Source organism: Cervus canadensis, chromosome 25, assembly GCF_019320065.1.
Source record: "Cervus canadensis isolate Bull #8, Minnesota chromosome 25, ASM1932006v1, whole genome shotgun sequence".
Lineage (NCBI taxonomy): Eukaryota > Metazoa > Chordata > Mammalia > Artiodactyla > Cervidae > Cervus > Cervus canadensis.
Genome location: NC_057410.1, coordinates 37,386,447 through 37,411,185, shown reverse-complemented (window position 1 = coordinate 37,411,185; position 24,739 = coordinate 37,386,447). Strand labels below are relative to the sequence as shown.

The 24,739-nt window shown below is 39.3% G+C and overlaps 2 protein-coding genes across 9 annotated transcripts in view; one reads left to right on the top strand and one right to left on the bottom strand.

Annotated features, from left to right (window-relative positions):
* The window catches only part of CEP290 (centrosomal protein 290), an 89,041-nt gene extending 79,832 nt beyond the window's left edge, over positions 1 to 9,209 (bottom strand). For both annotated transcript variants that reach the window (XM_043447537.1, XM_043447538.1), the window contains exons 1-6: positions 8,814 to 9,209; positions 8,081 to 8,207; positions 7,851 to 7,928; positions 6,010 to 6,079; positions 5,669 to 5,715; positions 2,904 to 3,047 (exon numbers count right to left, since the gene is read on the bottom strand). In XM_043447537.1, coding sequence (XP_043303472.1) covers positions 2,904 to 3,047; positions 5,669 to 5,715; positions 6,010 to 6,079; positions 7,851 to 7,928; positions 8,081 to 8,182 — 441 coding nt within the window. In that variant the 5' untranslated portion in view covers positions 8,183 to 8,207; positions 8,814 to 9,209. The remainder of the gene's footprint in view (positions 1 to 2,903; positions 3,048 to 5,668; positions 5,716 to 6,009; positions 6,080 to 7,850; positions 7,929 to 8,080; positions 8,208 to 8,813) is intronic.
* TMTC3 (transmembrane O-mannosyltransferase targeting cadherins 3) overlaps positions 9,177 to 24,739 on the top strand; it is a 60,047-nt gene continuing 44,484 nt past the window's right edge. For 2 of the 7 annotated variants that reach the window (XM_043447543.1, XM_043447540.1), the window contains exon 1: positions 9,272 to 9,409. The gene's annotated coding sequence lies outside the window, so the exon portion shown is untranslated. Of the gene's footprint in view, positions 9,202 to 9,243; positions 9,420 to 9,492; positions 9,774 to 24,739 lie in introns of those variants that run through there. The other 5 variants (XM_043447541.1, XM_043447544.1, XM_043447545.1 and 2 more) reach the window with 5 other exon arrangements.

Sequence of the window (24,739 nt, the reverse complement as noted above, 5' to 3'; positions counted from 1 at the left end):
AATATACAGGCTAGACAAAGAACAACAGCCTAGAAAAAGACACACAAAGACATCTCCCTAAGCAATTCTATTACTGTACAGATAGGTAGGATCCTTCATGATAAGAAATCTGTAAGTCTGTTATGTTTCACTGAGTCAACTAAACAGATAATTTGCTGAGAGCTTATCCTTCACTTTTGTTGTTATTTAGTCACTAAGTCATGTACAACTCTACAGTAACCCCACAGACTGCAGCGCACCATGCTCCTCTGTCCAAGGGATTTTCTAGGCAAGAATACTGGAATAGGTTGCCATTTCCTTCTCGAGTTCAGTTCAGTTGTTCAGCCGTGTCCAACTCTTTGCCACCACATGAACTGCAGCACACCAGGCCTCCCTGACCATCACCGACTCCCAGAGTTTACCCACACTCATGTCCATTGACTCGGTGATGCCACCCAACCATCTCATTTTCTGTCGTCCCCTTCTCCTGCCCTCAATCTTTCCCAGCATCAGGGTCTTTTCAAATGAGTCAGCTCCTCACATCAGGTGGCCAAAGTATTGGAGTTTCAGCTTCAACATCAGCCCTTCCAATGAACACCCAGGACTGATTTCCCTTAGGATGGACTGGTTGGATCTCCTTGCAGTCCAAGGGACTCTCAAGAGTCTTCTCCAACACCACAGGTCAAAAGCATCAATTCTTTGGCATTCAGCTTTCTTTATAGTCCAGCTCTCACACCCATACATGATTACTGGAAAAACCATAGCCTTGACTAGAGTTGGACCTTTGTTGGCAAAGTAATGGCTCTGCTTTTTAATATGCTGTCTAGGTTGGTCATAACTTTCCTTCCAAGGAGTAAGAGTCTTTTAATTTCATGGCTGCAATCACCATCTGCAGTGATTTTGGAGCCCCCCAAAAATAAAGTCAGCCACTGTTTCCACTGTTTCCCCATCTATTTGCCATGAAGTGATGGGACCAGATGCCATGATCTTAGTTTTCTAAATGTTGAGCTTTAAGCCAACTTTTTCACTCTCCTCTTTCACTTTCATCAAGAGGCTCTTTAGTTCCTCTTCACTTTCTGCCATAAGGGTGGTGTCGTCTGCATATCTGAGGTTATTGATATTTCTCCCGGCAATCTTGATTCCAGCTTGTGCTTCTTCCAGCCCAGCATTTCTCATTATGTACTCTGCACAGAAGTTACATAAGCAGGGTGACAATACACAGCCTTGACGTACTCCTTTCCCTATTTGGAACCAGTCTGTTGTTCCATGCCCAGTTCTAACTGTTGCTTCCTGACCTGCATATAGGTTTCTCAAGAGGCATGTCAGGTTATCTGGTATTCCCATCTCTTCCAGAATTTTCCTGTTTGTTGTGATCCACACAGTCAAAGGCTTTGGCATATTCAATAAAGCAGAAATAGATGTTTTTCTGGAACTCTTTTGCTTTTTCAATGATCCAGGAATGTTGGCAATTTGATCTCTGGTTCCTTTGCCTTTTCTAAATCCAACTTGAATACCTGGAAGTTCATGTATTGCTAAAGCCCGGCTTGGAGAATTTTGAGCATTACTTTGCTCGTGTGTGAGATGAGTAAAATTGTGCAGTAGTTTGAGCATTCTTTGGCATTGCCTTTCTTTGGGACTGGAATGAAAACTGACCTTTTCCAGTCCTGTGGGCACTGCTGAGTTTCCCAAATTTGCTGGCATGCTGAGGATCCTCACCTGCATTGGCAGGTGGATTCTTTACCATTCATCACCTTTCAGCATCAATCTACACTTTTTCACTGCAAAAACTATATAGATATTAATAGCTCAGTTTTACATTACTTCCAAACTATCTAATAAAATAGATACATCAAGAATGGGAATTCAGGACTTCACTGGAGATCCAGAGGTTAAGACTCCATGCTTCCAAAGCAGGGGTCAGGTGTTTGATCCTTGGTAGGGGAACCAAAATCCCACATGTGCTGTGGCACAGCCGAAAATAAATACATAAATAATAGGAACGCTTTTCCTTATATATCAGTCTATGATGAATTCTTTTTAAATATCAACATTACCTCATAATCAATGTCATCTACTTATATTTATAACCATCTGTTTCCAAGAGAATGACGGACAAAATAAGATTATCTGGACATAATACGACATTGACCTTATAAAGGACACAAAAGCTTCTGGGCATCAGGAATGGGACAACTAATACATGTAGACACCAAATTTTTCACTAAGTCAGTGACAGTGGAGGCAAAAAAAGAAAACATACTATTTTCTAAAAGGAAATATAAATTTACCTGTAAAAATATAATTTTTTCTCAAACTATAGTGAACATTAAATTATTTTATAAGTAACAAGTATAAGAGGTAGTAATAAACTGTGCTTGTACAAAAGATGACACATTATGATTTAATATATGAACTGATTTACAAAATGGTGACATTAACACTCTTTAAGAACCTCTATATTACATAAAGTGAGGTATGCCAGAAAATAAAAAATTTGATTATTATTGAATATATCATTAAACATTAATTTCCAAGTCTAGTACTAATATAAATATAAATTTTTCCCCAAATTATGACAAATAAGAAAATCAGTTGTTTTTTGCATGTTTAATTTTTTCATGTCAATATTCCAGACCTAATCATCAACTTTATGTAAAGAATTCTTAACATCTGCAGAAAAAGATACCTCCATATATAAAGAATTAATGTCTAGGTCATATTCATTCACTAGACCTTCTGATCCATTGTATTTTAAAGACGGGATGACAACATCAGCTATGATATAAAACCTTAGAAATACATAAAGATCAATTTCCACAAATACATAAAAATTGGTATCATTACAAAAAATGATAAAAACTATAAACAGGTAGTGTTTTTTGGTAACTTGAACAGTTAACTGTCAATAGAAAAATGTGCCTCACTTGTTCATTAACTTTCTTCTCTTTCTCCAACTCTTTTTCCATGTCCTCCAATTCTCTATCTTTTTGTTCCAATTGCTTTTCAAGCTGGCGAATTTCATCACGTAAAAACCGAGTGTCACGCCCACCTGCAGAGTGCTGTGCCATCTGAAAGTAATAAACCAAAAGTAAAAATTAATTCTATTACATTTGGAGAGTCAAATGAATCAACAGCAAACAAACAGTTATTTCGACTTTTAAATTTTATTATAATCAGCACCAGGTGTTTAAAATCAAGTTGCTTAAGAACCATTTTTATTAAGTGTATTTAGGCTTTAGTTCACAGGCAACCCTTTAAGCTCTTCCTAAGCCACCCAGAGCTATAAAGAACTGACTGTCAATCACTCAGATTCTGTTATAGCTGAGCCACAGGCATCAGGGTAAACTACAAAGGCATATAATGGTCTATGCAATGAACTATTTAGGCTTTCCCTGAGTACCAGAGCTCTGAAACAACGCCAAAATCCACCTGAGCCTCCACCCTAGTCACTGACCCACGGAGATTTTAAGCAGCCCTTCCCCTCATATCACTGACTCATATTTACACCAGTGCTATCTAAAAGGACTTTTTAGGTTAATGGAAATGTTCTCTGCACTGCCCAATACAATAGCCACTATATACATGTGTCTACTGGGAACTTGAGATGCAACTAGTGCAGGTAATGAACTGAATTCTTAAGTTGTAATTAATTTACACAGTAATTAATTTAAAGGCTAACAGCCACACATAGCTAGTGCTATTATATTAGACATCCAGACTTAGATACCTTTAAAATCTTGCAGCAGACTAAATACATTTTGCTTCATATTCCAGTTACTTTGGGTCATGGTCAAAAACACCAAAAATCCTCTGGTCCTCTAATCTGTCTCTAAGTCATCTCCCTGCCATTCAGTTCTGTTATTCTTCTATGTTAACCAAATTTTTCACTCTTTACCTCCCTCAAAAAGCTCTACATTATGCTCTCAAAGAAAATCTTCTTCCAAGATAAACTAGTATTTTACTTCCCTAGCCTTTCCACTGACTTATCCTTTCTATCTTCTTGCTTTAGCTATAGCTTGGCTCTTTTAGTACACTACTTCATTTGGAACTTTTTCAGATTGGAAATGCTTATTCTTTCACATCTCATATAATTAGAGGTTAAGAAAAGGTGTTGATTTACCCCAAACTATAATTTCTAGGCTATCATTCCTCCGTCATCCTGTAAAAACTCCTCCTGCTGCTTTGAATCTCACATGATAGCCAGCTTTCTTAACATTACCTATTCATGAAAGTAGCAAACTACCAACTTCCCAGTCATTCCTTCACAAAATTCGCTGAGAAATTTTGGCACATGGCTCACAGTCTTCCATCAAAAGTCCCTAAGCAATTTCTACACATATGTAACTTTCATTCTGGACTTTCTTTTTTTAAACTCTCTTCGTGTCTGCATTATAGCCTCATACTCCCATCCCCACACCAGGACTTTGTCTAAGCAGAAACATTCTCCAATTATTCACAAAAACATCTGCCCTTTTACCTCACAAGACCCTTTCATCCCTTGACTCCTCTTCTCCTTAATCTCTCCCTAACATCCCAATCTTGATTTCCTTGCCTATTTAGCTTTTTATAATCACTGCTTCAACCAATATCGCCAACTGCCCTATTCTTCTGTCCTGTAGCAGTTGCCCTGTTAAACACCAGCACAGACCTGATCTGACTCCGTTAACTCACTTGTGCTTGCGCTTAGTTGCTCAGTCGTGTCTGACTCTTCGTGACCCTTTGGACTATAGCCAACCAGGCTCCTCAGTTCGTGGGATTTTCCCGGCAAGAATACCAGAGTGGGCTGCAGCCCACTTTTTCTTGCCGGGAAAATCCCACAAACTGAGGATCAAACCCGCGTCTCCCACATCTCCTGCATTGCAGGCAGATTCCTTACCCACGGAGCCATTGGGGAAGCTCTCATAATTCAGTTAACAAGTACTTATTGAGAATGGTATTTCCCTAGAAGCTGGATATACAATAAGGAATAAAAAATAAAACCATCTGAATCCATAGAGCTAATATGTGAAAGAACCAAGATCCGAACATTCCAGATCCTGAAATCTCCAGTTCATTCTCCATATACTTTAGGTTTTATCTGACTTCCTTAAAATTTGACTACACATCTCCCACTCTTATTTTTAGCAGATGACCTCTTCATCCTCTCAAATTCCAGGCACTAAACCTACCAACATGAAAAGCTTCTGTAAACATCCATTCTTCCTTCCTTCCAAGTACAAAGGATAAAGGTCCTTCCTCTTTATAAAGACTAATCCATTTGTATCACATTCTTTCCAATAATCTCCATAATTTCAATGTATTCTGTTCCTTCACTGAAAATTTATGTTCACATTTTGGCTCTTGGCTTTCTCAGAAAGCTCCTCTTCTCCTATACCTTTCTGTCACTGTTCTTCAAATTCCAACATGCCTCACTGCACCTCAGTAATAGTAATCTCTCTGTATATTAATCTAGACTGTAAGCTCCATGAGGTTACTCAACATTTTTATTTTGTTCACAATTAGATGTGCAATCCTTAATAGAATTTAAGGTACATAAATAGGCATATAAAATATATACTGAACAAGTAATTATAAACACAGTATCATTCCACTGATTTTCCAGCCAAATATAATGAAAAAATTTGAAAATAATAATTGAAAATGATAATATTTATGACAATTACACCCTAAGGAATACAAAAGAACATACCTCTAGTTCATTTTCCAGTTTCATTACTTTAGTTTTTAATTGATTTTCTATTAAAAAAGACAAATGTTTGAACTGGTTAGATTTATCTCAAAACAAACTTTATATAAATTTCAATAAAATAATAAAACTAATTTTTAAACTCTATCATATTTATAATAAGCTAACACAAGAGAAAATAACTATTTTGTACATTTTCCATGAAACAGGAGTTCTAGAAAAACCTTTTGAAATAAACTATGCAAATATTATAGACTCTATATTAAAGTTGATTCTCTATTGCTTAGTGAATAAATGGAATCCACTCTTTAACACCACAGTAATCCTTTCTCCAGGGCACTTACCAAATTTTGCTTGTTCTTCTCCAGCTTTTTCAACTTCTTCCAAAGCTAGCTCTACTTCTTGAGCTTTCATCTAAACATTAAAAAAAGTTATTTCAGTATGCCTTTACATCAGAACATAAGCACTAAAAATAATTTAGTTCTATTTACTATCCTACTACTTAGGGCCTGCAATGCCTGGCACAAGGAGACATTCTGCAAATATTTGCTGAATGAATAGGTGAATTTCTTAAGGTTATAATTTCTAGATTCCTAAAAGTTTGAAACATCTTTGATTCCTCTTCTTCCCTCAAGTCTTATTTCAAGCATTGCAACTTTCCCTTTGTAATGTTTTCAACTATCTCTCTTTTCTATTTTAATTTTCATTATTCTAGTCCATAATTTTATGTCTAACTTCTTACATAATGTTATGTCTAAACCACTTCAATTCTCTTCAATTTGTCATTTAACATAACTAATTTAACCTTCTGAAGGCAACTGTATAGCTCAAAAACCTTTAATGGCTTCTAACTGTTGAGCGTTAAGATATGCCATTAAGGCCCTGGACAGCCTATTCCAAACTATATCCAACATCTGTTTCTTCTACAACCTGCTATAAACTTTCTGCACTTGTCTCCTCAAATGTAAAGAATATGCATATTTTCTATCCCCAGTTTTTATTTACAGTAACATTCAGTTCTAGAGGGCTTCCCTTGTGGCTTAGCTGGCAAAGAATCCACCTGCAATGTGGGAGACCTGGGTTCAATCCCTGGGCTGGGAAGATTCCCTGGAGAAGGACTTTCACTTTCACTTTTCACTTTCAGCTCTAGAGGACTTCCTAGATGGCACTAACAATAAACAACCTGCCTGCCAATGCAGGAGGCATAAAAGAGGTGGGTCGGGAAGATCTGCTGGAGGAGGTCAGGGAAACCCACTCCAGTACTCTTGCCTGGAGAATCCCATGCACAGAGAAGCCTGGCAGGCTACAGTCCATGGTGTCACAAAGAGTTGGACATGACTCAAGTGACTTAGCACGTATGCACACCAGCGCTAGAATCTCGTTAACACTTTACCACTGCCTCCACTTACTCAATAGTCTTTGACCTTTATAAGGTAAGAGAGTGAGTGAACGTCCTTCAGTCCTGTCTGACTCTTTGCTCCAGGGCAGAATACTGGAGTGGGTAGTCCTTTCCTTTTCCAGGGGATCTTCCCAAGCCAGGGATCGAATCCAGGTCTTCTGCATTACAGGCAGCTTCTTTACCAGCTGAGCCACCAGGAAAGCCCTTATAAGGTACTCTCACATCTAAATCTCTTTCTCTTCTAATAAATCCCTACAGTGGTTGGCTACTCTAACAAATTATAACATAATTAACATAAGACAGGCTTCCCTGATAGCTCAGTTGATAAAGAATCTGCCTGCAATGCAGGAGACCCTGGTTTGATTCCTGGGTCGGGAAGATCTGCTGGAAAAGGGATAGGCTACCCACTCCAGTATTCTTGGGCTTCCCTTGTGGCTCAGCTGGTAAAGAACTGCCTACCATGTGGGAGATGGGGGTTCAATCCCTGGGTTGGGAAGATCCCTTGGAGGAGGGAAAGGCTACCCATTCCAGTATTCTGGCCTGGAGAATTCCATGGACTATATAGTCCATGGGGTCACAAAGAGTCAAACTGGACTGAGCGACTTTCACTCACTAACATAAGACATCCCTATGCTTTTTAAAACACAACCATTCTGTTTCCCCTACACATTATTTTAGGAACTTTAGCTGCCATTTAGATTTTACAAAGTACTTTAGATTAACTTATCTAAGAAGAGATTCTTAAGCTTTCTCTAATAGTCAAAGCTATTAGTACTGCATACAAACCTTCATTAGTGACTGAGTAATTCTAAAAAGGTGTATCACATTTTCTTGACTTTCACTTTTTAGCTCATTTACTTCCACCTAAGTAAAGAGAAAAGCAACAATTTCATATTTTATAATCCTTAAGCAAAATATAAGAATTCTTTCAGTTGTACCATTCAGTGATTTCAGGGACAATTTAAATTAATCATAGTTGTATGTATGTATCTATGCTTTCTTTATCAATCAAGTACCTTGGATAAGGAAATCAATAAATTATCTGCCAATTCTTCTTGACGAGGCAGCTCATCTGGGTCAACCTTTCTTATTTCTTTCCAGTTTATATTAGGTGGCATCTTGAATTCTTTCACTGTGCTTTACCTTCAGTAACAAAACAAGTGGGTATTAGCATTTACAAGGTTAAGTAGCATTACTGTTTTTACAGTAATTTAAAGTTGTTACAGATCACATTGTTACAACTCTCTAGGGTGTTTGCAAAGAGCTATTGCTCCTTAATTGTGTAACAGATATGTCGATTAAATAGTCTGTATGAAAAGTACAGCAGTTGCAACAAATCATATTTTATCGGTCAAATAATTTATGTAAGGCTTCCACGCTTAAACTAAGTCTAAGTCAGAACTAAGACTCAGTCCTGCTCCTCCACGCTCCCTTGCCACCAAAGCGCTGGAACACCTAATGGTGCCAAGCGCGGGGGTGCTTAGAAGGCTAAAATTGAGCCCTGATTCTGAGAAACAAGAGCTAGGATTTAAAAAAAAAAGAAAGAAAAGAAAGTGAGGAAATAAATATACGATTGAAACGAGTGTAGTTGGGCCTGGGAAATGAGGGCTGAAGCGAAGGGAAAGCAAACCGATTGCGGACAGGAGGCTAAGGAACGGGGAAACTGAGCTGTCGTCTATCTGGGCCCCGAAGGTTAAAGAACCTGCGTGGGAACAGACTCTCGGTTTGCGCTCACCAGGATCCACCTACCTACACCAAACCTGGCAACCAGCGGCGGCCTGCCTCTCAGCTACCTTGCCCACTCGGCCCGGCCCAGCCGCCAAACCTGACCGCTCTCCAGCGCCGTTCCAGTCGGACACTGGATCCCGCCAACTGGTCCCGAGCGAGTAATAGCGACGGCGGCTGCTAGGCGACACCATTCCCCACCCTCGCCGAGGCCGCAACAAGAGCCCGGATGCTTAGCGATGCCTACATTTCACGACCGTGGGTGATGCTTTACGTTCAGATTCCCCCGCGAGTTCCCGGCACTGTGTGTTAAGGACGAAGTGAAGGCGTGAGATGAGGACTTCAAATCCCAAAATGCAGTTCTGCTTGGAGGCCGGGACATTTAGGACGTTGATGTCTCTGAGAAGTGGAGGTAGGCCGTTCCCGGCGTGCAGTGCGGGAGGCTGCGGCGGTACCGAGGTGCGGGGGAACCGCCCGGAGGCGGGAGGCGCAGCGGCCGAGGCGTGTCTGCGCTGGTGACCTGAAAGAGGCCCAACATGACTGTACCTTCGGTGGCGTCGCTCGCCGGACCGCTCTTCCCGAGGTTTCTCTAAGTCAACCCCGCGTGGAACTGCTCCCAGGTGACGTCAGGTATTGGTTAGTGGCTGGGGAGGAGTTGATGTGGGCGGTCCCGGGGGAGAGACGCTCCTGCCTTTGGGGCTGAGGGGCCCAGCCAGAGTCTGAAGAGGTGGGAAGACGCCGCCCTCTCCTTGGGCGTTCGCTGGCGACGCCCTGGGTGGTGCCTTCTGTAAGAAGGCAGAAGTTTTAGCTTCTTCGATTTCACCGTCTGTCTCTGCACAGTGGAGTTGGGGGCCGCGAGCTTGGTTGGGGGCGAGTGAAGATTTGGGAAGAGGACACCGCATGCTCCGCTTCGGCCGCCTTACCTGTAGCCCCATTATCTTCGCGGGTTGACGGACTTGAAGGTTGAGCGAAGGTTCCAGAGAGGTTAGAACTTGCCCAGGCCACTGCTAGGGGGTAGAAGGAGAAGTCACCTCTGTACTCACCAGCCCTGTTGGTGTTACTTGCTTGGTGACCAAGGGTGGCTTTCCCTGACAGCCGCCTTCTTAAACGCTTGCAGCTTTGCTTTTTGCAAGTTTTGCCCATCGGGCTGCTCTCAACCATTCTGGAATGTGAATACACCGCTAGGAAAACTTTCTCAAGCTGTAGACTCGACATCTAAAATACATTTTCAACTGTTTGGACCAGTGCCTCCATCTTTTTTAAATTTTAAGCACTTTCTTTCATGTGCTAACTCTGATTGTTACCGAAGTTTACTTTTGAAAATAATTTCTTTCCAAGCCGTTCAGTAAAAAATAAAAAACATAATTTTGTGATCCATTTAGAGACATTCATCGGATTTGTAGTAATGATCATTTTGTGTAGTCCTTTACTGAAAGATGGTGTGTCAAACACTGTTGGTTAACCCGTTTTTGACTATGCCCTATATCCCCATAAATTATTTATCTTAAAAATGAAAGTTTGTACCCGTTGACAGATCTGTTCTTTGTTTCCGTCAGTTTGCTTTTTTTAGATCCCACATATAAAGGAGATCACAGTTGTTTTTCTTTATCTCTCTGATATTTCACTTAGCGTAATGTCATCATGTTCCATCCATGTTGTCATGATGTCATAAATGGTAAGATTTCTTTTTGTGTGTGTCTGAGTAATATTGCATTGTGTGTCCATACTATTAATACATTTTCTTTATCCTTTTCATCCATGCATTTATACTTAGGTTGTTTCCATGGGTTGGCTATTGTGAGTAAGGCTGAATGACTATCTCTTCAAAAGTGATTTAGTTTTCTTCGAATATATACCCAGAAGTGGAACTGCTAGATAGTATGGTAGTTCTGTTTTTAAGTTTTTGATGAGCCTGTATCATTGTTTTCTATGATGGTTTCATCAGTTTGCATTCCCACCAGCCATACACAAGTGTTCCCTTTTCTCTACATTTTTGCCACCAATACTTATCTCTTGTCTTTTTGATGATAGTCATTCTTACCAGGTGTGAAGTAATTGATACTCTGATTGTAGTTTTGATTTGCACTTCCCTGACCTTGCATGATTATGAGCACCTTTTCATGTACCTGTTGGCCATTATATGTCTTTGGAAGAAGTTCCTGTGCCATTTTTGAATCAGGTTTTGTTTTTTTTTTTTTTTTTAGGTTTTGTTTTTTTGTGATTGAGTTGTATGAGTTTTTATTTTGAATGTTAACCTGTTTTCATATCTGTTTTTGCAAATAGATTCTCCCATTCCATGTATTTCATTTGTTATGTGAAAATGTTTTAGTTTGACATAGGACCGTTTATTTATTTTTATTTTGTTTTTGTTGTGCTTTAGTTCCAAATCCAAAAAATCACTGCCAGGACCAATGTCGGGGAGCTTATCCCCTATTTCTACTGGAAGAATTATGGTTGTCAGTTGCACGTTCAATTCTTTAATCCATTTTGAGTTGATTTTTGTGAGTGAAGTGAAACAGGGGTTAGTTTCATTCTTTTGCTTGTGGTTCTGTTTTCTCAAAACCATTTATTAAAGAGACTATTCTTTCCCCATTGTATATTCTTGATTCTTTTATTTCTGGCCTCCTGAATCTGTTCTATTAATCTGTGTGTTTGTTTTTATGCTAGTTACAAACTGTTCTGGTTACCATAGCTTATTCCTTATTTCATTTAATCTTCATAATAATTCAGTGAAGTAGCTGCTTATATTGTTCTCATTTTCCAACTAAGTTAAGAAATCAAGGCTTTGAGAGTTTAAGAACTCTGCTCAGACTTGAATAGTATGATTGCACACGAATCTTTCTGGTTAAAGGATATGTTTATAACTGATACATGCCTTTCTCTTGCATGCTGGAGACCAATACTTGTAAAGTGCTTGTTCCTCTGTCTTGCTGTCTATATTAAAATATGTATTCTGATTACTTTGTTTACTCAAGAATTTGAATTAAATATTCTTCATGTTCAGTGTTTTCAATTCATAATTTAGCAGGGGGAGGCAGAGAGGAAAGCTGGTGTTTTTGGAGCACATATGTCATTTACTGTGCTTAAAACTACATACTTACTTTTGTAGTAGTTATCTGTTATTATTACTGCAGCACCTTATTTTTGTTCTTGTTTTTTCATTCATTATGACTATTATTTTCTATTTATTTATTATTTTTGTTCTGTCTGTTTTAGTCTTTTCTACCTTTACCTCTCCTCGCTTTCTTATTCACATTTAAGGTACCTGGCCTAATAGTAAGTTTTATTCTCATTTTTCAAAACTGAATGAGTACAGGTTCAGAGAACCTAAGTAATTTTGTAATAATTAATGACACTAAAGTTATAACCCAGATCTCAATAGCAGTACTGATTAAATGCAAAATCTTGCTTAAATTTGATAACTTTGTTATTGTTGTTCAGTCTCTTAAGTCATGTATTGACTCTGTGACCCCAAGAACTATAGCATGCCTGGCTTCCCTGTCCCTCACTATCTCCCAGCGTTTGCTCAAACTCATGTCCATTAAGTTGATGATGCCAACCAACCATCTCATCCTCTGTCACCTCCTTCTCCCGCCCTCAATCTTTCCCAGCATCAGGGTCTTTTCCAGCGAGTCAGCTATTCACATCAGGTGGCTAAAGTATTGGAGCTTCAACTTTAGCATCGATCTTCCCATGAATAATCAGGGTTGGTTTCCTTTAGGATTGACTGATTTGATCTCCTTGCTATCCAAGCGACTCTCAAAGAGTCTTCTTCAGCACCACAGTTAGAAAGCATCAAATCTTCGATCCTCAACCTTCTTTATGATCCAACTCTCACATCTGTACATGACTACTGGAAAGATCATAGCTTTGACTCTTAGGACCTTTCTAGGCAAAGTAATGTCTCTACTTTTTTATATACTTTACTCATTCTAACAGTATCTTAGGGCTTTTTCACTCTGCTAGACACTGGGGATGCAGTAGGAAATGAGTTAACTAAGATCTAGGCTCTAATGCACTGTAGTATGTTTGTACCTAACTGTGGACAAAGAAATTTAACTTAGATTCTAGTTCAGTCACTCCCTATGTATAATTTTGAGGAAAATCCCTAAAACCCACTATTATTCTTCATGCAGTTTTCTAAATCACTCAATTTTCACCAAGAGAAGGGATTTATCTGACAATTTTATAAGTGGCTTTACTATAGGAGCACTTGCCTAAATCTGCCTTCTTTCATCTTTTTGGTTTTATGAGCAGTTTTATCTTCCCAGAATCACTTCATAAGAAAGACTTGCCTTTTATAATTGCTACTTCTGTTCTCTGTACCAACCAACCTACATTCTAGATGTAATTCCCATCTCTTTTATGCTGCCTTATCAAGAAAATGAATAGTAACTTACTTTTCCAGTTTCTAACATAAAGCATGGTGTTGAAAAATTTAGTCTCTACTATGTACAGAAAGTGTTTTGCCTTGCACTCATGAAGAGGAACCAGTGTGCAGCAAGCAAACACTTGTCTTCTCTCAACATGAGGAGACTGGAAAGATTAGTAGGAGTCAGTGTGAATACAGACCATGCAAGCCAAAGTTTTATTTTTGAAGAAGATATAATCATGAAATTATTGAGCTGAGAAGATGTTCCTCTCCAGGCTAATACTCCCAGATTTCATATAATATAAATATTTCATAAAATAGTCCTATAGATTTTTTTTTCCCCATGATTTTATTGTTGGGGTATTAGGAAGAATGAGCACTCAGTACAATTTTGAAGGAATTACATTGTTTTCTATGTTCATAGTGTGCTTATGAATGGTCAGTTGCATTTGGACTCTTTGCATATAGTGACCCCTCATTTGGTAAGCCAATCAGTCTTTCCATGCACTCACACTGTGCTCTGTGTGAATATGCTTTTGTGCCTAGGAAAAGAACTGGAAGTTCCCTTTGGTCTGTTTGTGCTGCCAACAGAATACCGTAGATTCGGTAATTTATAAGCAATAGGAATTTCTCACAATTCTGAAGACCGAGAAGTCCAAAATCGAGGCATAGCAGATTCAGTATCTAGTGAGGATGTGGTTCATAGCAGGCATCTTTTCACAGTGTCCTCACGTGGCAGAAGGGGTATGGGATCTCTCAGACCCATTAATAGGGTTATTGCCCTTATAATAATATGAAGCTTCACCCTTATAACCTGATCACCTCTCCAAGGCCCCCTCCTCCAAATAACATCGGGCATTAGGATTTAACATGTATTTGTGAGTGGGGGAGATGCACAAACATCCAGTCTATAGCACTCCTACAACTAACATTCAGTGGCGATGTGTCACAGTGTTGCAGTAAAGTGAATCTTGTTGCCCTCTCTCTGTGTCTTTATGGAACTCCTCTGTTTGCCCTAACCTCTGCCCTTGCAGGTGGCTCTTTTGGACAAAACCCAAGATAACTCCAGAACTGAGCTCGGGACATACATGAGAAGTAGCTCTCCTCCCTTTCTCTCATAATATGCTTCCTTAGTGAATCTTCAAAAATTCTATTGCCTTGACCCTTTATAACCTCTCCCACATTGTTTCTGGGTTTACCTTGCTTGATAGTAAAAAAAAAAAAAAAAAAAAATGCAGTAAGCAAGAACTTGAAAAGTGCTTGTGCATTCGGACATACCATCTGGCTCTCTTGACAGTACCATTTAAAGAAGTTCAGGTTAACCTGTTGAAGAATATGGCCACAAGAGGTAGAAAGGACTAAATGCTCTTAGCTACATTTAATGCTTGATTTGCCTAATTTAAAGCTGCATTTATAATTTTAGTATTTTCATTTTTATTCAGGGACTTAAGATACCTGACTTAACAAGCAAAACTTTCTCAAAATTTAAACAACTTCTATAAAGCTAATAAACTATACTTAAAACTATGGCAACTCCCTTGGCCTTATAAAAATCTCAATATTTTTATAATTCTATAAATTCTTATACTTTCAACTAAAAGTCTTAAATCCATAAATTGCATGGTCAATAATTTAATATTATGCATGTTATGTATTTTGCATAATATTGTATTTTAACTTACAGTTTTGAAGCTAGTTTATCAGAATTTCTCGTATATATATATTAAATACTCTTCAACATTATAAATTCTCTAAAAATCAAATACACATTATTCCCATATATAATTTCAAAGTATTAAAACCATCGATTTAATTTACTTATTTTTTCTCTATTAGTTTTAAACTTTCTTTATGTGAAAACATATAGCCAAGCAGCAGTTTGTCACCCCAAGTGTTACCTGGTCAGCAACCTGAGAGGTTTCTGACGCCATACACAAGACTTGATTTTCACTACCTGATGGTGAATGTCTTGAGTTGTTTTGTTTTTCTGAATTAAAGATTGCTGCTGCTGCTAAGTCACTTCAGTCGTGTCCAATTCTGTCCGACCGACCCCATAGACGGCAGCCCACCAGGCTCCGCCACCCCTGGGATTCTCCAGGCAAGAACACTGGAGTGGGTTGCCGTTTCCTTCTCCAATGCATGAAAGTGAAAAGTAAAAGTGAAGTCGCTCAGTTGTGTCTGACTCTTAGCGACCCCATGGACTGCAGCCTACCAGGCTCCTCTGTCCATGGGATTTTCCAGGCAAGAGTACTGGAGTGGGGTGCCATTGCCTTCTTCAGAATTAAAGACACACATGATGTAAAATCATTCTTCATGCTATGTTTAAGTGCGTCAAGTGTTCTGTCAATTATATCTTCTTGAGACTGTCATTCAGTAGCCTGCTGGCTTGTTCTGTTGTTGCCTAGGTATTACTACTTGAATGGCTGTAGTTTGGGTATTTCCTTTGTCACTCTCTTGTGTTTGATTCCCTGTCTCCTGATTTCCCTGTCTTTGTGTTTGTTACTCCCTCATGTTATTAGAGTAAGTCTTCTATTAGTTTCCTGAGAGGAGAATTGTTGGAGGTACGTTTTTGAGACCTTGAATGCTTTACAGCATTTTTAATCTGATTTCCTACTTGGTAAATTAGACTTTATTAAAATAAAATTTTAATTTGGAAATGATTATCCATCAGAACTTTGAAGCATTATTTCCTTTTTGTTTTCTGGATTTTTTTCTCTGGCTGCTACTGTTGTTGGTGAAAAAAAAAAAAGTGATTTAATTGGATTCTAACCGTTGGTATGGAACCTGCCTTATTTCTTTCTGAAAGTTTTAGTACCCTCTCTTTTTGTAGAGGATTCTGGGTTCAAATGGTAGAAGACAGCTTGAGGGTCTAAAAGTATACTTTTAGCTTAACCCTCACTTTCGCTACACTGTGTCCTTTCCGTTGTCTCCAGTGGCAGACACTCTGTTTCACCTGCTCCAGAGAGGAATTCTCCAGTCTTCTGCCTTGACCTAGGAGGGAAAGTTACTTGACTCTATGCAGCGAGAGAGGGGTCTAAACTTGAACGAATCTATCTGTTCCTCACCCTATTTCTTGAGTTCCTTTGCACCAATTTTTGAGATTGATGCTGTAAGGGGTGTAGAAAAATTTCCAGCTTTTCCCCCTTCAGTTAAGAATTCACTTTCCAGAGCTTTGTTGAGTCATTTAGGAATCCTTTTGCCTTTTCAGCTTCCAAAACATGCTGAGATCTCCTTTCCAGTTGTCTTTATCCTTGTGAATTTATAACCTTCCTTTTTTAAGAAGTAACAACTGTTATTTTAGTGTGATTGAGAAAGAATTGTGCAGATTTCTCCAGTCTTTAAATAAGCAGTATCAACTTTATCATGATAATAAGTGTGTACATGTCCATACCATTTAGATATGCTAAATTGCTTCTGGATTGAAGATAAACCCTTAGATAATTTTTCTATACATCTTCAAAAGGTACAGCTAAAAAAAAAAAAAAAAAAAAAAACGAAAAAGGGGGAAAAAAAAGGTACAGCTAACTACCTTTATGATTTGCTGATTTCAATTTAGCATGTCTTTAAAAAGTGTCAGTCAGTTCAATCCCTCAGTTGTCTCCGACTCTTTGCGACCCCATGGACTGCAGCACTCCAGGCCTCCCTGTGCATCACCAACTCCTGGAGTTTACTCAAACTCATGTCCATTGAGTCGGTGATGCCATCCAACCATCTCATCCTCAGTTGTCCCCTTCTCCTCCCTCCTTCAATCTTTCCCAGCATCAGGGTCTTGTCTTTTTTTTTTTTTTTTTTTTCCCCATTTATTTTTATTAGTTGGAGGCTAATTACTTTACAATATTGTAGTGGTTTTTGCCATACATTGACATGAATCAGCCGTAGATTTACATGTGTTCCCCATCCCGATCCCCCCTCCCACCTCCCTCTCCACCCGATCCCTCTGGTCTTCTCAGTGCACCAGGCCTGAGCACTTGTCTCATGCATCTCAGCCCACAACCTGGGCTGGTGATCTGTTTCACCCTAGATAATATACATGTTTCAATGCTGTTCTCTCGAAACATCCCACCCTCGCCTTCTCCCACAGAGTCCAAAAGTCTGTATTGTACATCTGTCTCTCTTTTTCTGTTTTGCATATAGGGTTATCATTACCATCTTTCTAAATTCCATATATATGTGTTAGTATACTGTATTGGTCTTTATCTTTCTGGCTTACTTCACTCTGTATAATGGGCTCCAGTTTCATCCATCTCAATAGAACTGATTCAAATGAATTCTTTTTAATGGCTGAGTAATATTCCATGGTGTATATGTACCACAGCTTCCTTATCCATTCGTCTGCTGATGGGCATCTAGGTTGCTTCCATGTCCTGGCAATTATAAACAGTGCTGCGATGAACATCGGGGTGCACACGTCTCTTTCAGATCTGGTTTCCTCAGTGTGTATGCCCAGCAGTGGGATTGCTGGGTCATATGGCAGTTCTATTTACAGTTTTTTAAGAAATCTCCACACTGTTCTCCATAGTGGCTGTACTAGTTTGCATTCCCACCAACAGTGTAAGAGGGTTCCCTTTTCTCCACACCCTCTCCAGCATTTATTGCTTGTAGACTTGGATAGCAGCCATCCTGACTGGCGTGTAATGGTACCTCATTGTGGTTTTGATTTGCATTTCTCTGATAATGAGTGATGTTGAGCATCTTTTCATTTGTTTGTTAGCCATCTATATATCTTCTTTGGAGAAATGTCTGTTTAGTTCTCTGGCCCATTTTTTGATTGGGTCATTTACTTTTCTGGAATTGAGCAACAGGAGTTGCTTGTATATTTTTGAGATTAATCCTTTGTCTGTTTCTTCATTTGCTATTATTTTCTCCCAATCTGATGGCTGTCTTTTCACCTTGCTTATAGTTTCCTTTGTTGTGCAAGAGCTTTTAAGTTTAGTTAGGTCCCATTTGTTTAGTTTTGCTTTTATTTCCAATATTCTGGGAGGTGGGTCATAGAGGATCCTGCTGTGATTTATGTCGGAGAGTGTTTTGCCTATGTTCTCCTCTAGGAGTTTTATAGTTTCTGGTCTGACATTTAGATCTTTAATCCATTTTGAGTTTATTTTTGTGTATGGTGTTAGAAAGTGTTCTAGTTTCATTCTTTTGCAAGTGGTTGACCAGTTTTCCCAGCACCACTTGTTAAAGAGGTTGTCTTTTCTCCATTGTATATTCTTGCCTCCTTTGTCGAAGATGAGGTGTCCATAGGTTCGTGGATTTATCTCTGGGCTTTCTATTCTGTTCCATTGATCTATATTTCTGTCTTTGTGCCAGTACCACACTGTCTTGATGACTGTGGCTTTGTAGTATAGTCTGAAGTCAGGCAGGTTGATTCCTCCAGTTCCATTCTTCTTTCTCAAGATTACTTTGGCTATTCGAGGTTTCCATACAAATTGTGAAATTATTTATTCTAGTTCTGTGAAAAATACCGTTGGTAGCTTGATAGGGATTGCATTAGACTCTATAGATTGCTTTGGGTAGTATAGCCATTTTGACAATATTGATTCTTCCAATCCATGAACACGGTATATTTCTCCATCTATTTGTGTCCTCTTTGATTTCTTTCATCAGTGTTTTATAGTTTTCTATATATAGGTCTTTGGTTTCTTTAGGCAGATATACTCCTAAGTATTTTATTCTTTTTCTTACAATGGTGAATGGTATTGTTTCCTTAATTTCTCTTTCTGTTTTCTCATTGTTAGTGTATAGGAATGCAAGGGATTTCTGTGTGTTAATTTTATATCCTGCAACTTTACTATATTCGTAGTAAATATTAGCTCTAGTAATTTTCTGGTAGAGTCTTTAGGGTTTTCTGTGTAGAGGATCATGTCATCTGCAAACAGTGAGAATTTCACCTCTTCTTTTCCTATCTGAATTCCTTTTACTTATTTTTCTGCTCTGATTGCTGTGGCCAAAACTTCCAAAACTATGCTGAATAGTAGTGGTGAGAGTGGGCACCCTTGTCTTGTTCCTGATTTTAGGGGAAATGCTTTCAATTTTTCACCATCGAGGGTAGTGCTTGCTGTGGGATTGTCATATATAGCTTTTATTAAGCTGAGTTATGTTCCTTCTATTCCTGCTTTCTGGAGAGTTTTAATCACAAATGGATGTTGAATTTTTTCAAAGGCTTTTTCTGCATCGATTGAGATAATCATATGGTTTTTATCTTTCAATTTGTTAATGTTGTGTATTACATTGATTGATTTGCGGATATTAAAGAATCCTTGCATTCCTGGGATAAAGCCCACTTGGTCATGATGTATGATTTTTTTAATATATTGTTGGATTCTGTTTGCTAGAATTTTGTTAAGAATTTTTGCATCTATGTTCATCAGTGATATTGGCCTGTAGTTTTCTTTTTTTGTGGCATCTTTGTCTGGTTTTGGAATTAGGGTGATGGTGGCCTCATAGAATGAGTTTGGAAGTTTACCTTCTTCTGCAGTTTTCTGGAAGAGTTTGAGTAAAATCAGTGTTAGCTCTTCTCTAAATTTTTGGTAAAATTCAGCTGTGAAGCCATCTGGTCCTGGGCTTTTGTTTCCTGGAAGATTTCTGATTACAGTTTTGATTTCCTTGCTTGTGATGGATCTGTTAAGATCGTCTACTTCTTTCTGGTTCAGTTTTGGAAAGTTATACTTTTCTAAGAATTTGTCCAAGTTGTCCATTTTATTGGCATAGAGCTGCTGGTAGTAGTCTCTTATGATCCTTTGTACTTCAGTGTTGCCTGTTGTGATCTCTCCATTCTCATTTCTAATTTTGTTAATTTGCTTTTTCTCCCTTTGTTTCTTAATGAGTCTTGCTAACGGTTTGTCAATTTTGTTTATTTTTTCAAAAAACCAGCTTTAGCTTTGTTGATTTTTGCTATGGTCTCTTTTGTTTCTTTTGCATTTATTTCTGCCCTAATTTTTAGGATTTCTTTCCTTCTACTAACCCTGGGGTTCTTCATTTCTTCTTTCTCTAGTTGCTTTAGGTGTAGAGTTAGGTCATTTACTTGACTTTTTTCTTGTTTCTTGAGGTAAGCCTGTAATGCTATGAACCTTCCCCTTAGCACTGCTTTTACAGTGTCCCATAGGTTTTGGGTTGTTGTGTTTTCATTTTCATTCGTTTCTATGCATATTTTGATTTCTTTTTTGATTTCTTCTATGATTTGTTGGTTATTCAGAAGCTTGTTATTTAGCCTCCATATGTTTGAATTTTTAATAATTTTTTTTCTGTAATTGAGATCTAATCTTACTGCACTGTGGTCAGAAAAGATGACTGGAATGATTTCAGTTTTTTTGAATGTACCAATGCTAGATTTGTGGCCCAGGATGTGATCTATTCTGGAGAAGATTCCGTGTGCACTAGAGAAAAAGGTGAAGTTGATTGTTTTGGGGTGAAATGTCCTATAGATATCAATTAGGTCTAGCTGGTCCATTGTGTCATTTAAAGTTTGTGTTTTCTTGTTAATTTTCTGTTCAGTTGATCTATCCATAGTTGTGAGTGGGGTATTAAAGTCTCCCACTATTATTGTGTTACTATTAATTTCCTCTTTCATACTCGTTAGCGTTTGCCTTACGTGTTGCGGTGCTCCTATGTTGGGTGCATATATATTTATAACTGTTATATCTTCCTCTTGGATTGATCCTTTGATCATTATGTAGTGTCCTTCTTTGTCTCTTTTCACAGCCTTTATTTTAAAGTCTATTTTATCTGATGTGAGTATTGTGACTCCTGCTTTCTTTTGGTCTCCATTTGTGTGAAATATTTTTTCCAGCCCTTCACTTTTAGTCTGTATGTATCCCTTGTTTTGAGGTGGGTCTCTTGTAGACAGTATATATAGGGGTCTTGTTTTTGTATCCATTCAGCGATCTTTGTCTTTTGTTGGGGCATTCAACCCATTTACATTTAAGGTAATTATTGATAGGTATGGTCCCGTTGCCATTTACTTTATTGTTTTGGGTTCATGTTTATACAACCTTTCTGTGTTTCCTGTCTAGAGAAGATCCTTTAGCATTTATTGAAGAGCTGATTTGGTGGTGCTGAATTCTCTCAGCTTTTGCTTGTCTGTAAAGCTTTTGAATTCTCTTTTATGTCTGAATGAGATCCTTGCTGGGTACAGTAATCTAGGTTGTAGGTTATTCTGTTTCATTACTTTGAGTATGTCCTGCCATTCCCTTCTGGCCTGAAGGGTTTCTATTGAAAGATCAGCTGTTATCCTTATGGGAATCCCTTTGTGTGTTATTTGTTGTTTCTCCCTTGCTGCTTTTAATATTTGTTCTTTGTGTTTGACCTTTGTTAATTGATTAATATGTGTCTTGGGGTGTTTCGCCTTGGGTTTATCCTGTTTGGGACTCTCTGGGTTTCTTGGACCTGTGTAGCTATTTCCTTCCCCATTTTAGGGAAGTTTTCAGCTGTTATCTCCTTAAGTATTTTCTCATGGCCTTTCTTTTTGTCTTCTTCTTCTGGGACTCCTATGATTCGAATGTTGAGGCGTTTCACATTGTCCCAGAGGTCCCTGAGGTTGTCCGCATTTCTTTTGATTCTTTTTTCCTCTCTGCTTTGTTTATTTCCACCATTTTATCTTCTACCTTACTTATTCTATCTTCTGTCTCCGTTATTCTACTGTTGGTTCCCTCCAGAGTGTTTTTGATATCATTTATTGCATTCATTTTTAATTGACTTTTTAATTTCTTCTAGGTCCTTATTAAACATTTCTTGCATCTTCTCAATCTTTGTCTCCAGGCTATTTATCTGTAACTCCATTTTGTTTTCAAGATTTTGGGTCATTTTTATTATCATTATTCTAAATTTTTTTTCAGGTGATTCCCTATCTCCTCCTCTTTTGTTTGACATGTGGGCATTTTTCATTTTCCTTTACCTGTTGGGTATTTCTCTGCCTTTTCATCTTGTTTAGATTGCTGTGTCTGGAGTGGGCTTTCTGTATTCTGGAGGTCTGTAGTTCCTTTTTATTGTGGAGGTTTCACCCAGTGGGTGGGGTTGGACGATTGGCTTGTGAAGGTTTCCTGGTTAGGGAAGCTTGCGTCAGTGTTCTGGTGCGTGGAACTGGATTTCTTCTCTCTGGAGTGCAATGGAGTGTCCAGTAATGAGTTTTGAGATGGGTCTATGCGTTAGGTGTGACTTTGGGCAGCCTGTATGTTGACGCTCAGGGCTCTGTTCCTGCGTTGCTGGAGAATTTGCGTGGTATGTCTTGCTCTGGAACTTATTGGCTCTTGGGTGGTGGTTGGTTTCAGTGTAGGTATGGAGGCTTTTGGATGGTCTCTTATTACTTAATGTTCCCTGTAGTCAGGAGTTCTCTGGTGTTCTCAGCTTTTGGGCTTAAGTCTCCTGCCCCTGGATTTCAGTCTTACTCATCCAGTAGTCTCAAGACTTCTCCAACTATACAGCACTGATAATAAAACTTCTAGGTTAATGGTGAAAAGATTCTCCACTGTGAGGGACACCCAGAGAGGTTCACAGAGTTACATGAAGAAGAGGAGAGGGAGGAGGGAGATAGAGATGAGCAGGAGGAGAAAAAGGGGGACTCAAGAGGAGAGAGACAGATCTATGCAGTACTCTGTTCCCTAAGTGTTCTCCGCAGCCCAGACACCCACAGAGATTCACAGAATTGGATTGGGAAGAGAAGGGGGAGGGAGGAAATAGAGGTGATCTGGGGGAGAAAATGGAGAGTCAAAAGGGGGAGAGAGTAATCATCACACTCCTGAGTAAAAATGGGTACTGAATATTGGATTCTTAAATGTCCAAAATTGATATCAAATACTGAAAAACAAAGATTAAAAATCTAGAGTAGAGGTTAGACTCTTAAAAATACAATATTAAAAACAAAAACAAAAACACAAAAAATTTTAGAAATATATATGAAGTTTGGTTTAAAAATAGGGCCTCTTCTTTTTTTTTTTTTTTTGCAAGGTTATAGTGAAATGAAAATGAAAATTAAGGAGTAATAGAGGAGTAATAGAGGACTTTAAAAGAAAATAAGAGGGGAAAAAAAGGAAAAAAAAGAAAAATTTTTTTTCCTAATTAAAAAAATCGTAAAAATATATGAAAATGAAAGTTAAGGAGTAGTGGGGGAGTAATAGGGAATTTTAAAAGAAAATAAAAGAGAAAAAATAGAAAAGAAAAGAAAAAAAATTTTTTTAATTAAAAAAAAAGTAAACTATATCTAGGAATTTCTCTGGAGCTGTTGCGGTCAGTGTGGGTTCGGTTCAGTTTCAGATAGCTCCTCGTTCCAGCTTATACTTCTCGATATCTATAGGCCCCTTCTGGTGTAGTCGGTGTTACCTACAGGGATTTTAATCTGTTGCACAGGTCCCTTCTGAAGCGGTTCCCTTTGTTTATTTGGCTTCTGTTTGCCGGTCTCTTCAGTATCTAATTTCCGCCCTGACACAGGCGGGCGGAGGTGGTCTCTTGTTCAGGTAGCTAGTTCCGTCGTGCTGCGGGGAGGGAGGGGCGCTGCAGGCAGATATCGCTGTGTGTGGGGAGCACTCACAGTGTTCCGGCCACACTGGGTTTGCCCCCGCTCGTGGGTGTGTGCTCTCCCCGTCTACACTGCTCAGGCTCCCGGCTGCTCTATATGGAGCGGGCCCTGCGTTGCGTGCGGTTCCAGTTTTCCAGTACTCCACAAAAGCGCAGATTCGGTTGGGCCTGCGTTTTGTGCCTTCCCCCGGCCAGAGCAGCTCAGGCAGCCAGGAGCTTGACGGGCACACTCTCCCTGGGTGTGGTGTGCCTTCTCCCCTCCGCGGTCCCAGCCTCAGTTTCCGCGCGTGCCAGTCAGATGCGTGTGCCTTGTGTCTATTCTTGGGAGCTGGCCCTAGCTGCGACCCTCCCAGAGGATGTCAACCATCCAGAAACTCAGGAAGTCTTTGGTTAGAAACTGGAGGCCTGTTTGCAGTTGGTAGGGGTACTGTCTTTGGGGCTGAGTTTGCCCCTTTCCCCTCGCCCCTGCCTCCTGCCTCCGGGGATGGGCCAGTCCGCAGCTGGCTAGCTCTTCTCTGAAATTGCTCAGTCTCTTTGTTCTGAAAACGGCCGGCAGTGTGTTCTGGCCGGTTAATTCTCTCTCTCTGTCTCTTGCTATCCTACAGTTTAAGTTGCTCTCACGTTAGCTCCCTCCGATTGCCCTCAGGGCATTCAGGCCCGGTTCTTACCCTAAGCAATGCCACCTGCTCCTCTCTGTTCCGCCCCCACTTGCTGGTGGCAGATGCGGGCGTCTGGGGTACTTTTTTGCTGGGAGCTGCTTTTAGGCATGTAATCTGTGAGTTTTATTTATTTTTCCTCCCAGTTAGGTTGCCCTCCGAGATTCGAAAACTTGCCCCCAGACCTGCCAGTGAGAGGGATTCCTGGTGTTTGGAAACTTCCTCTATTACGACTCCCTCCCTGGACGGGTCTCTGTCCCTAGCTCTTTTGTCTCTCTTTTTTATTTTGTCCTACCTCCTTTCAAAGACGATGGGCTGCTTTTCTGGGCGCCTGATGTCTTCTGCTAGTGGTCAGAAGTTGTTTTGTGAAGTTTTCTCAGCGTTCAAATGTTCTTTGGATGAATTTGTAGGGGAGA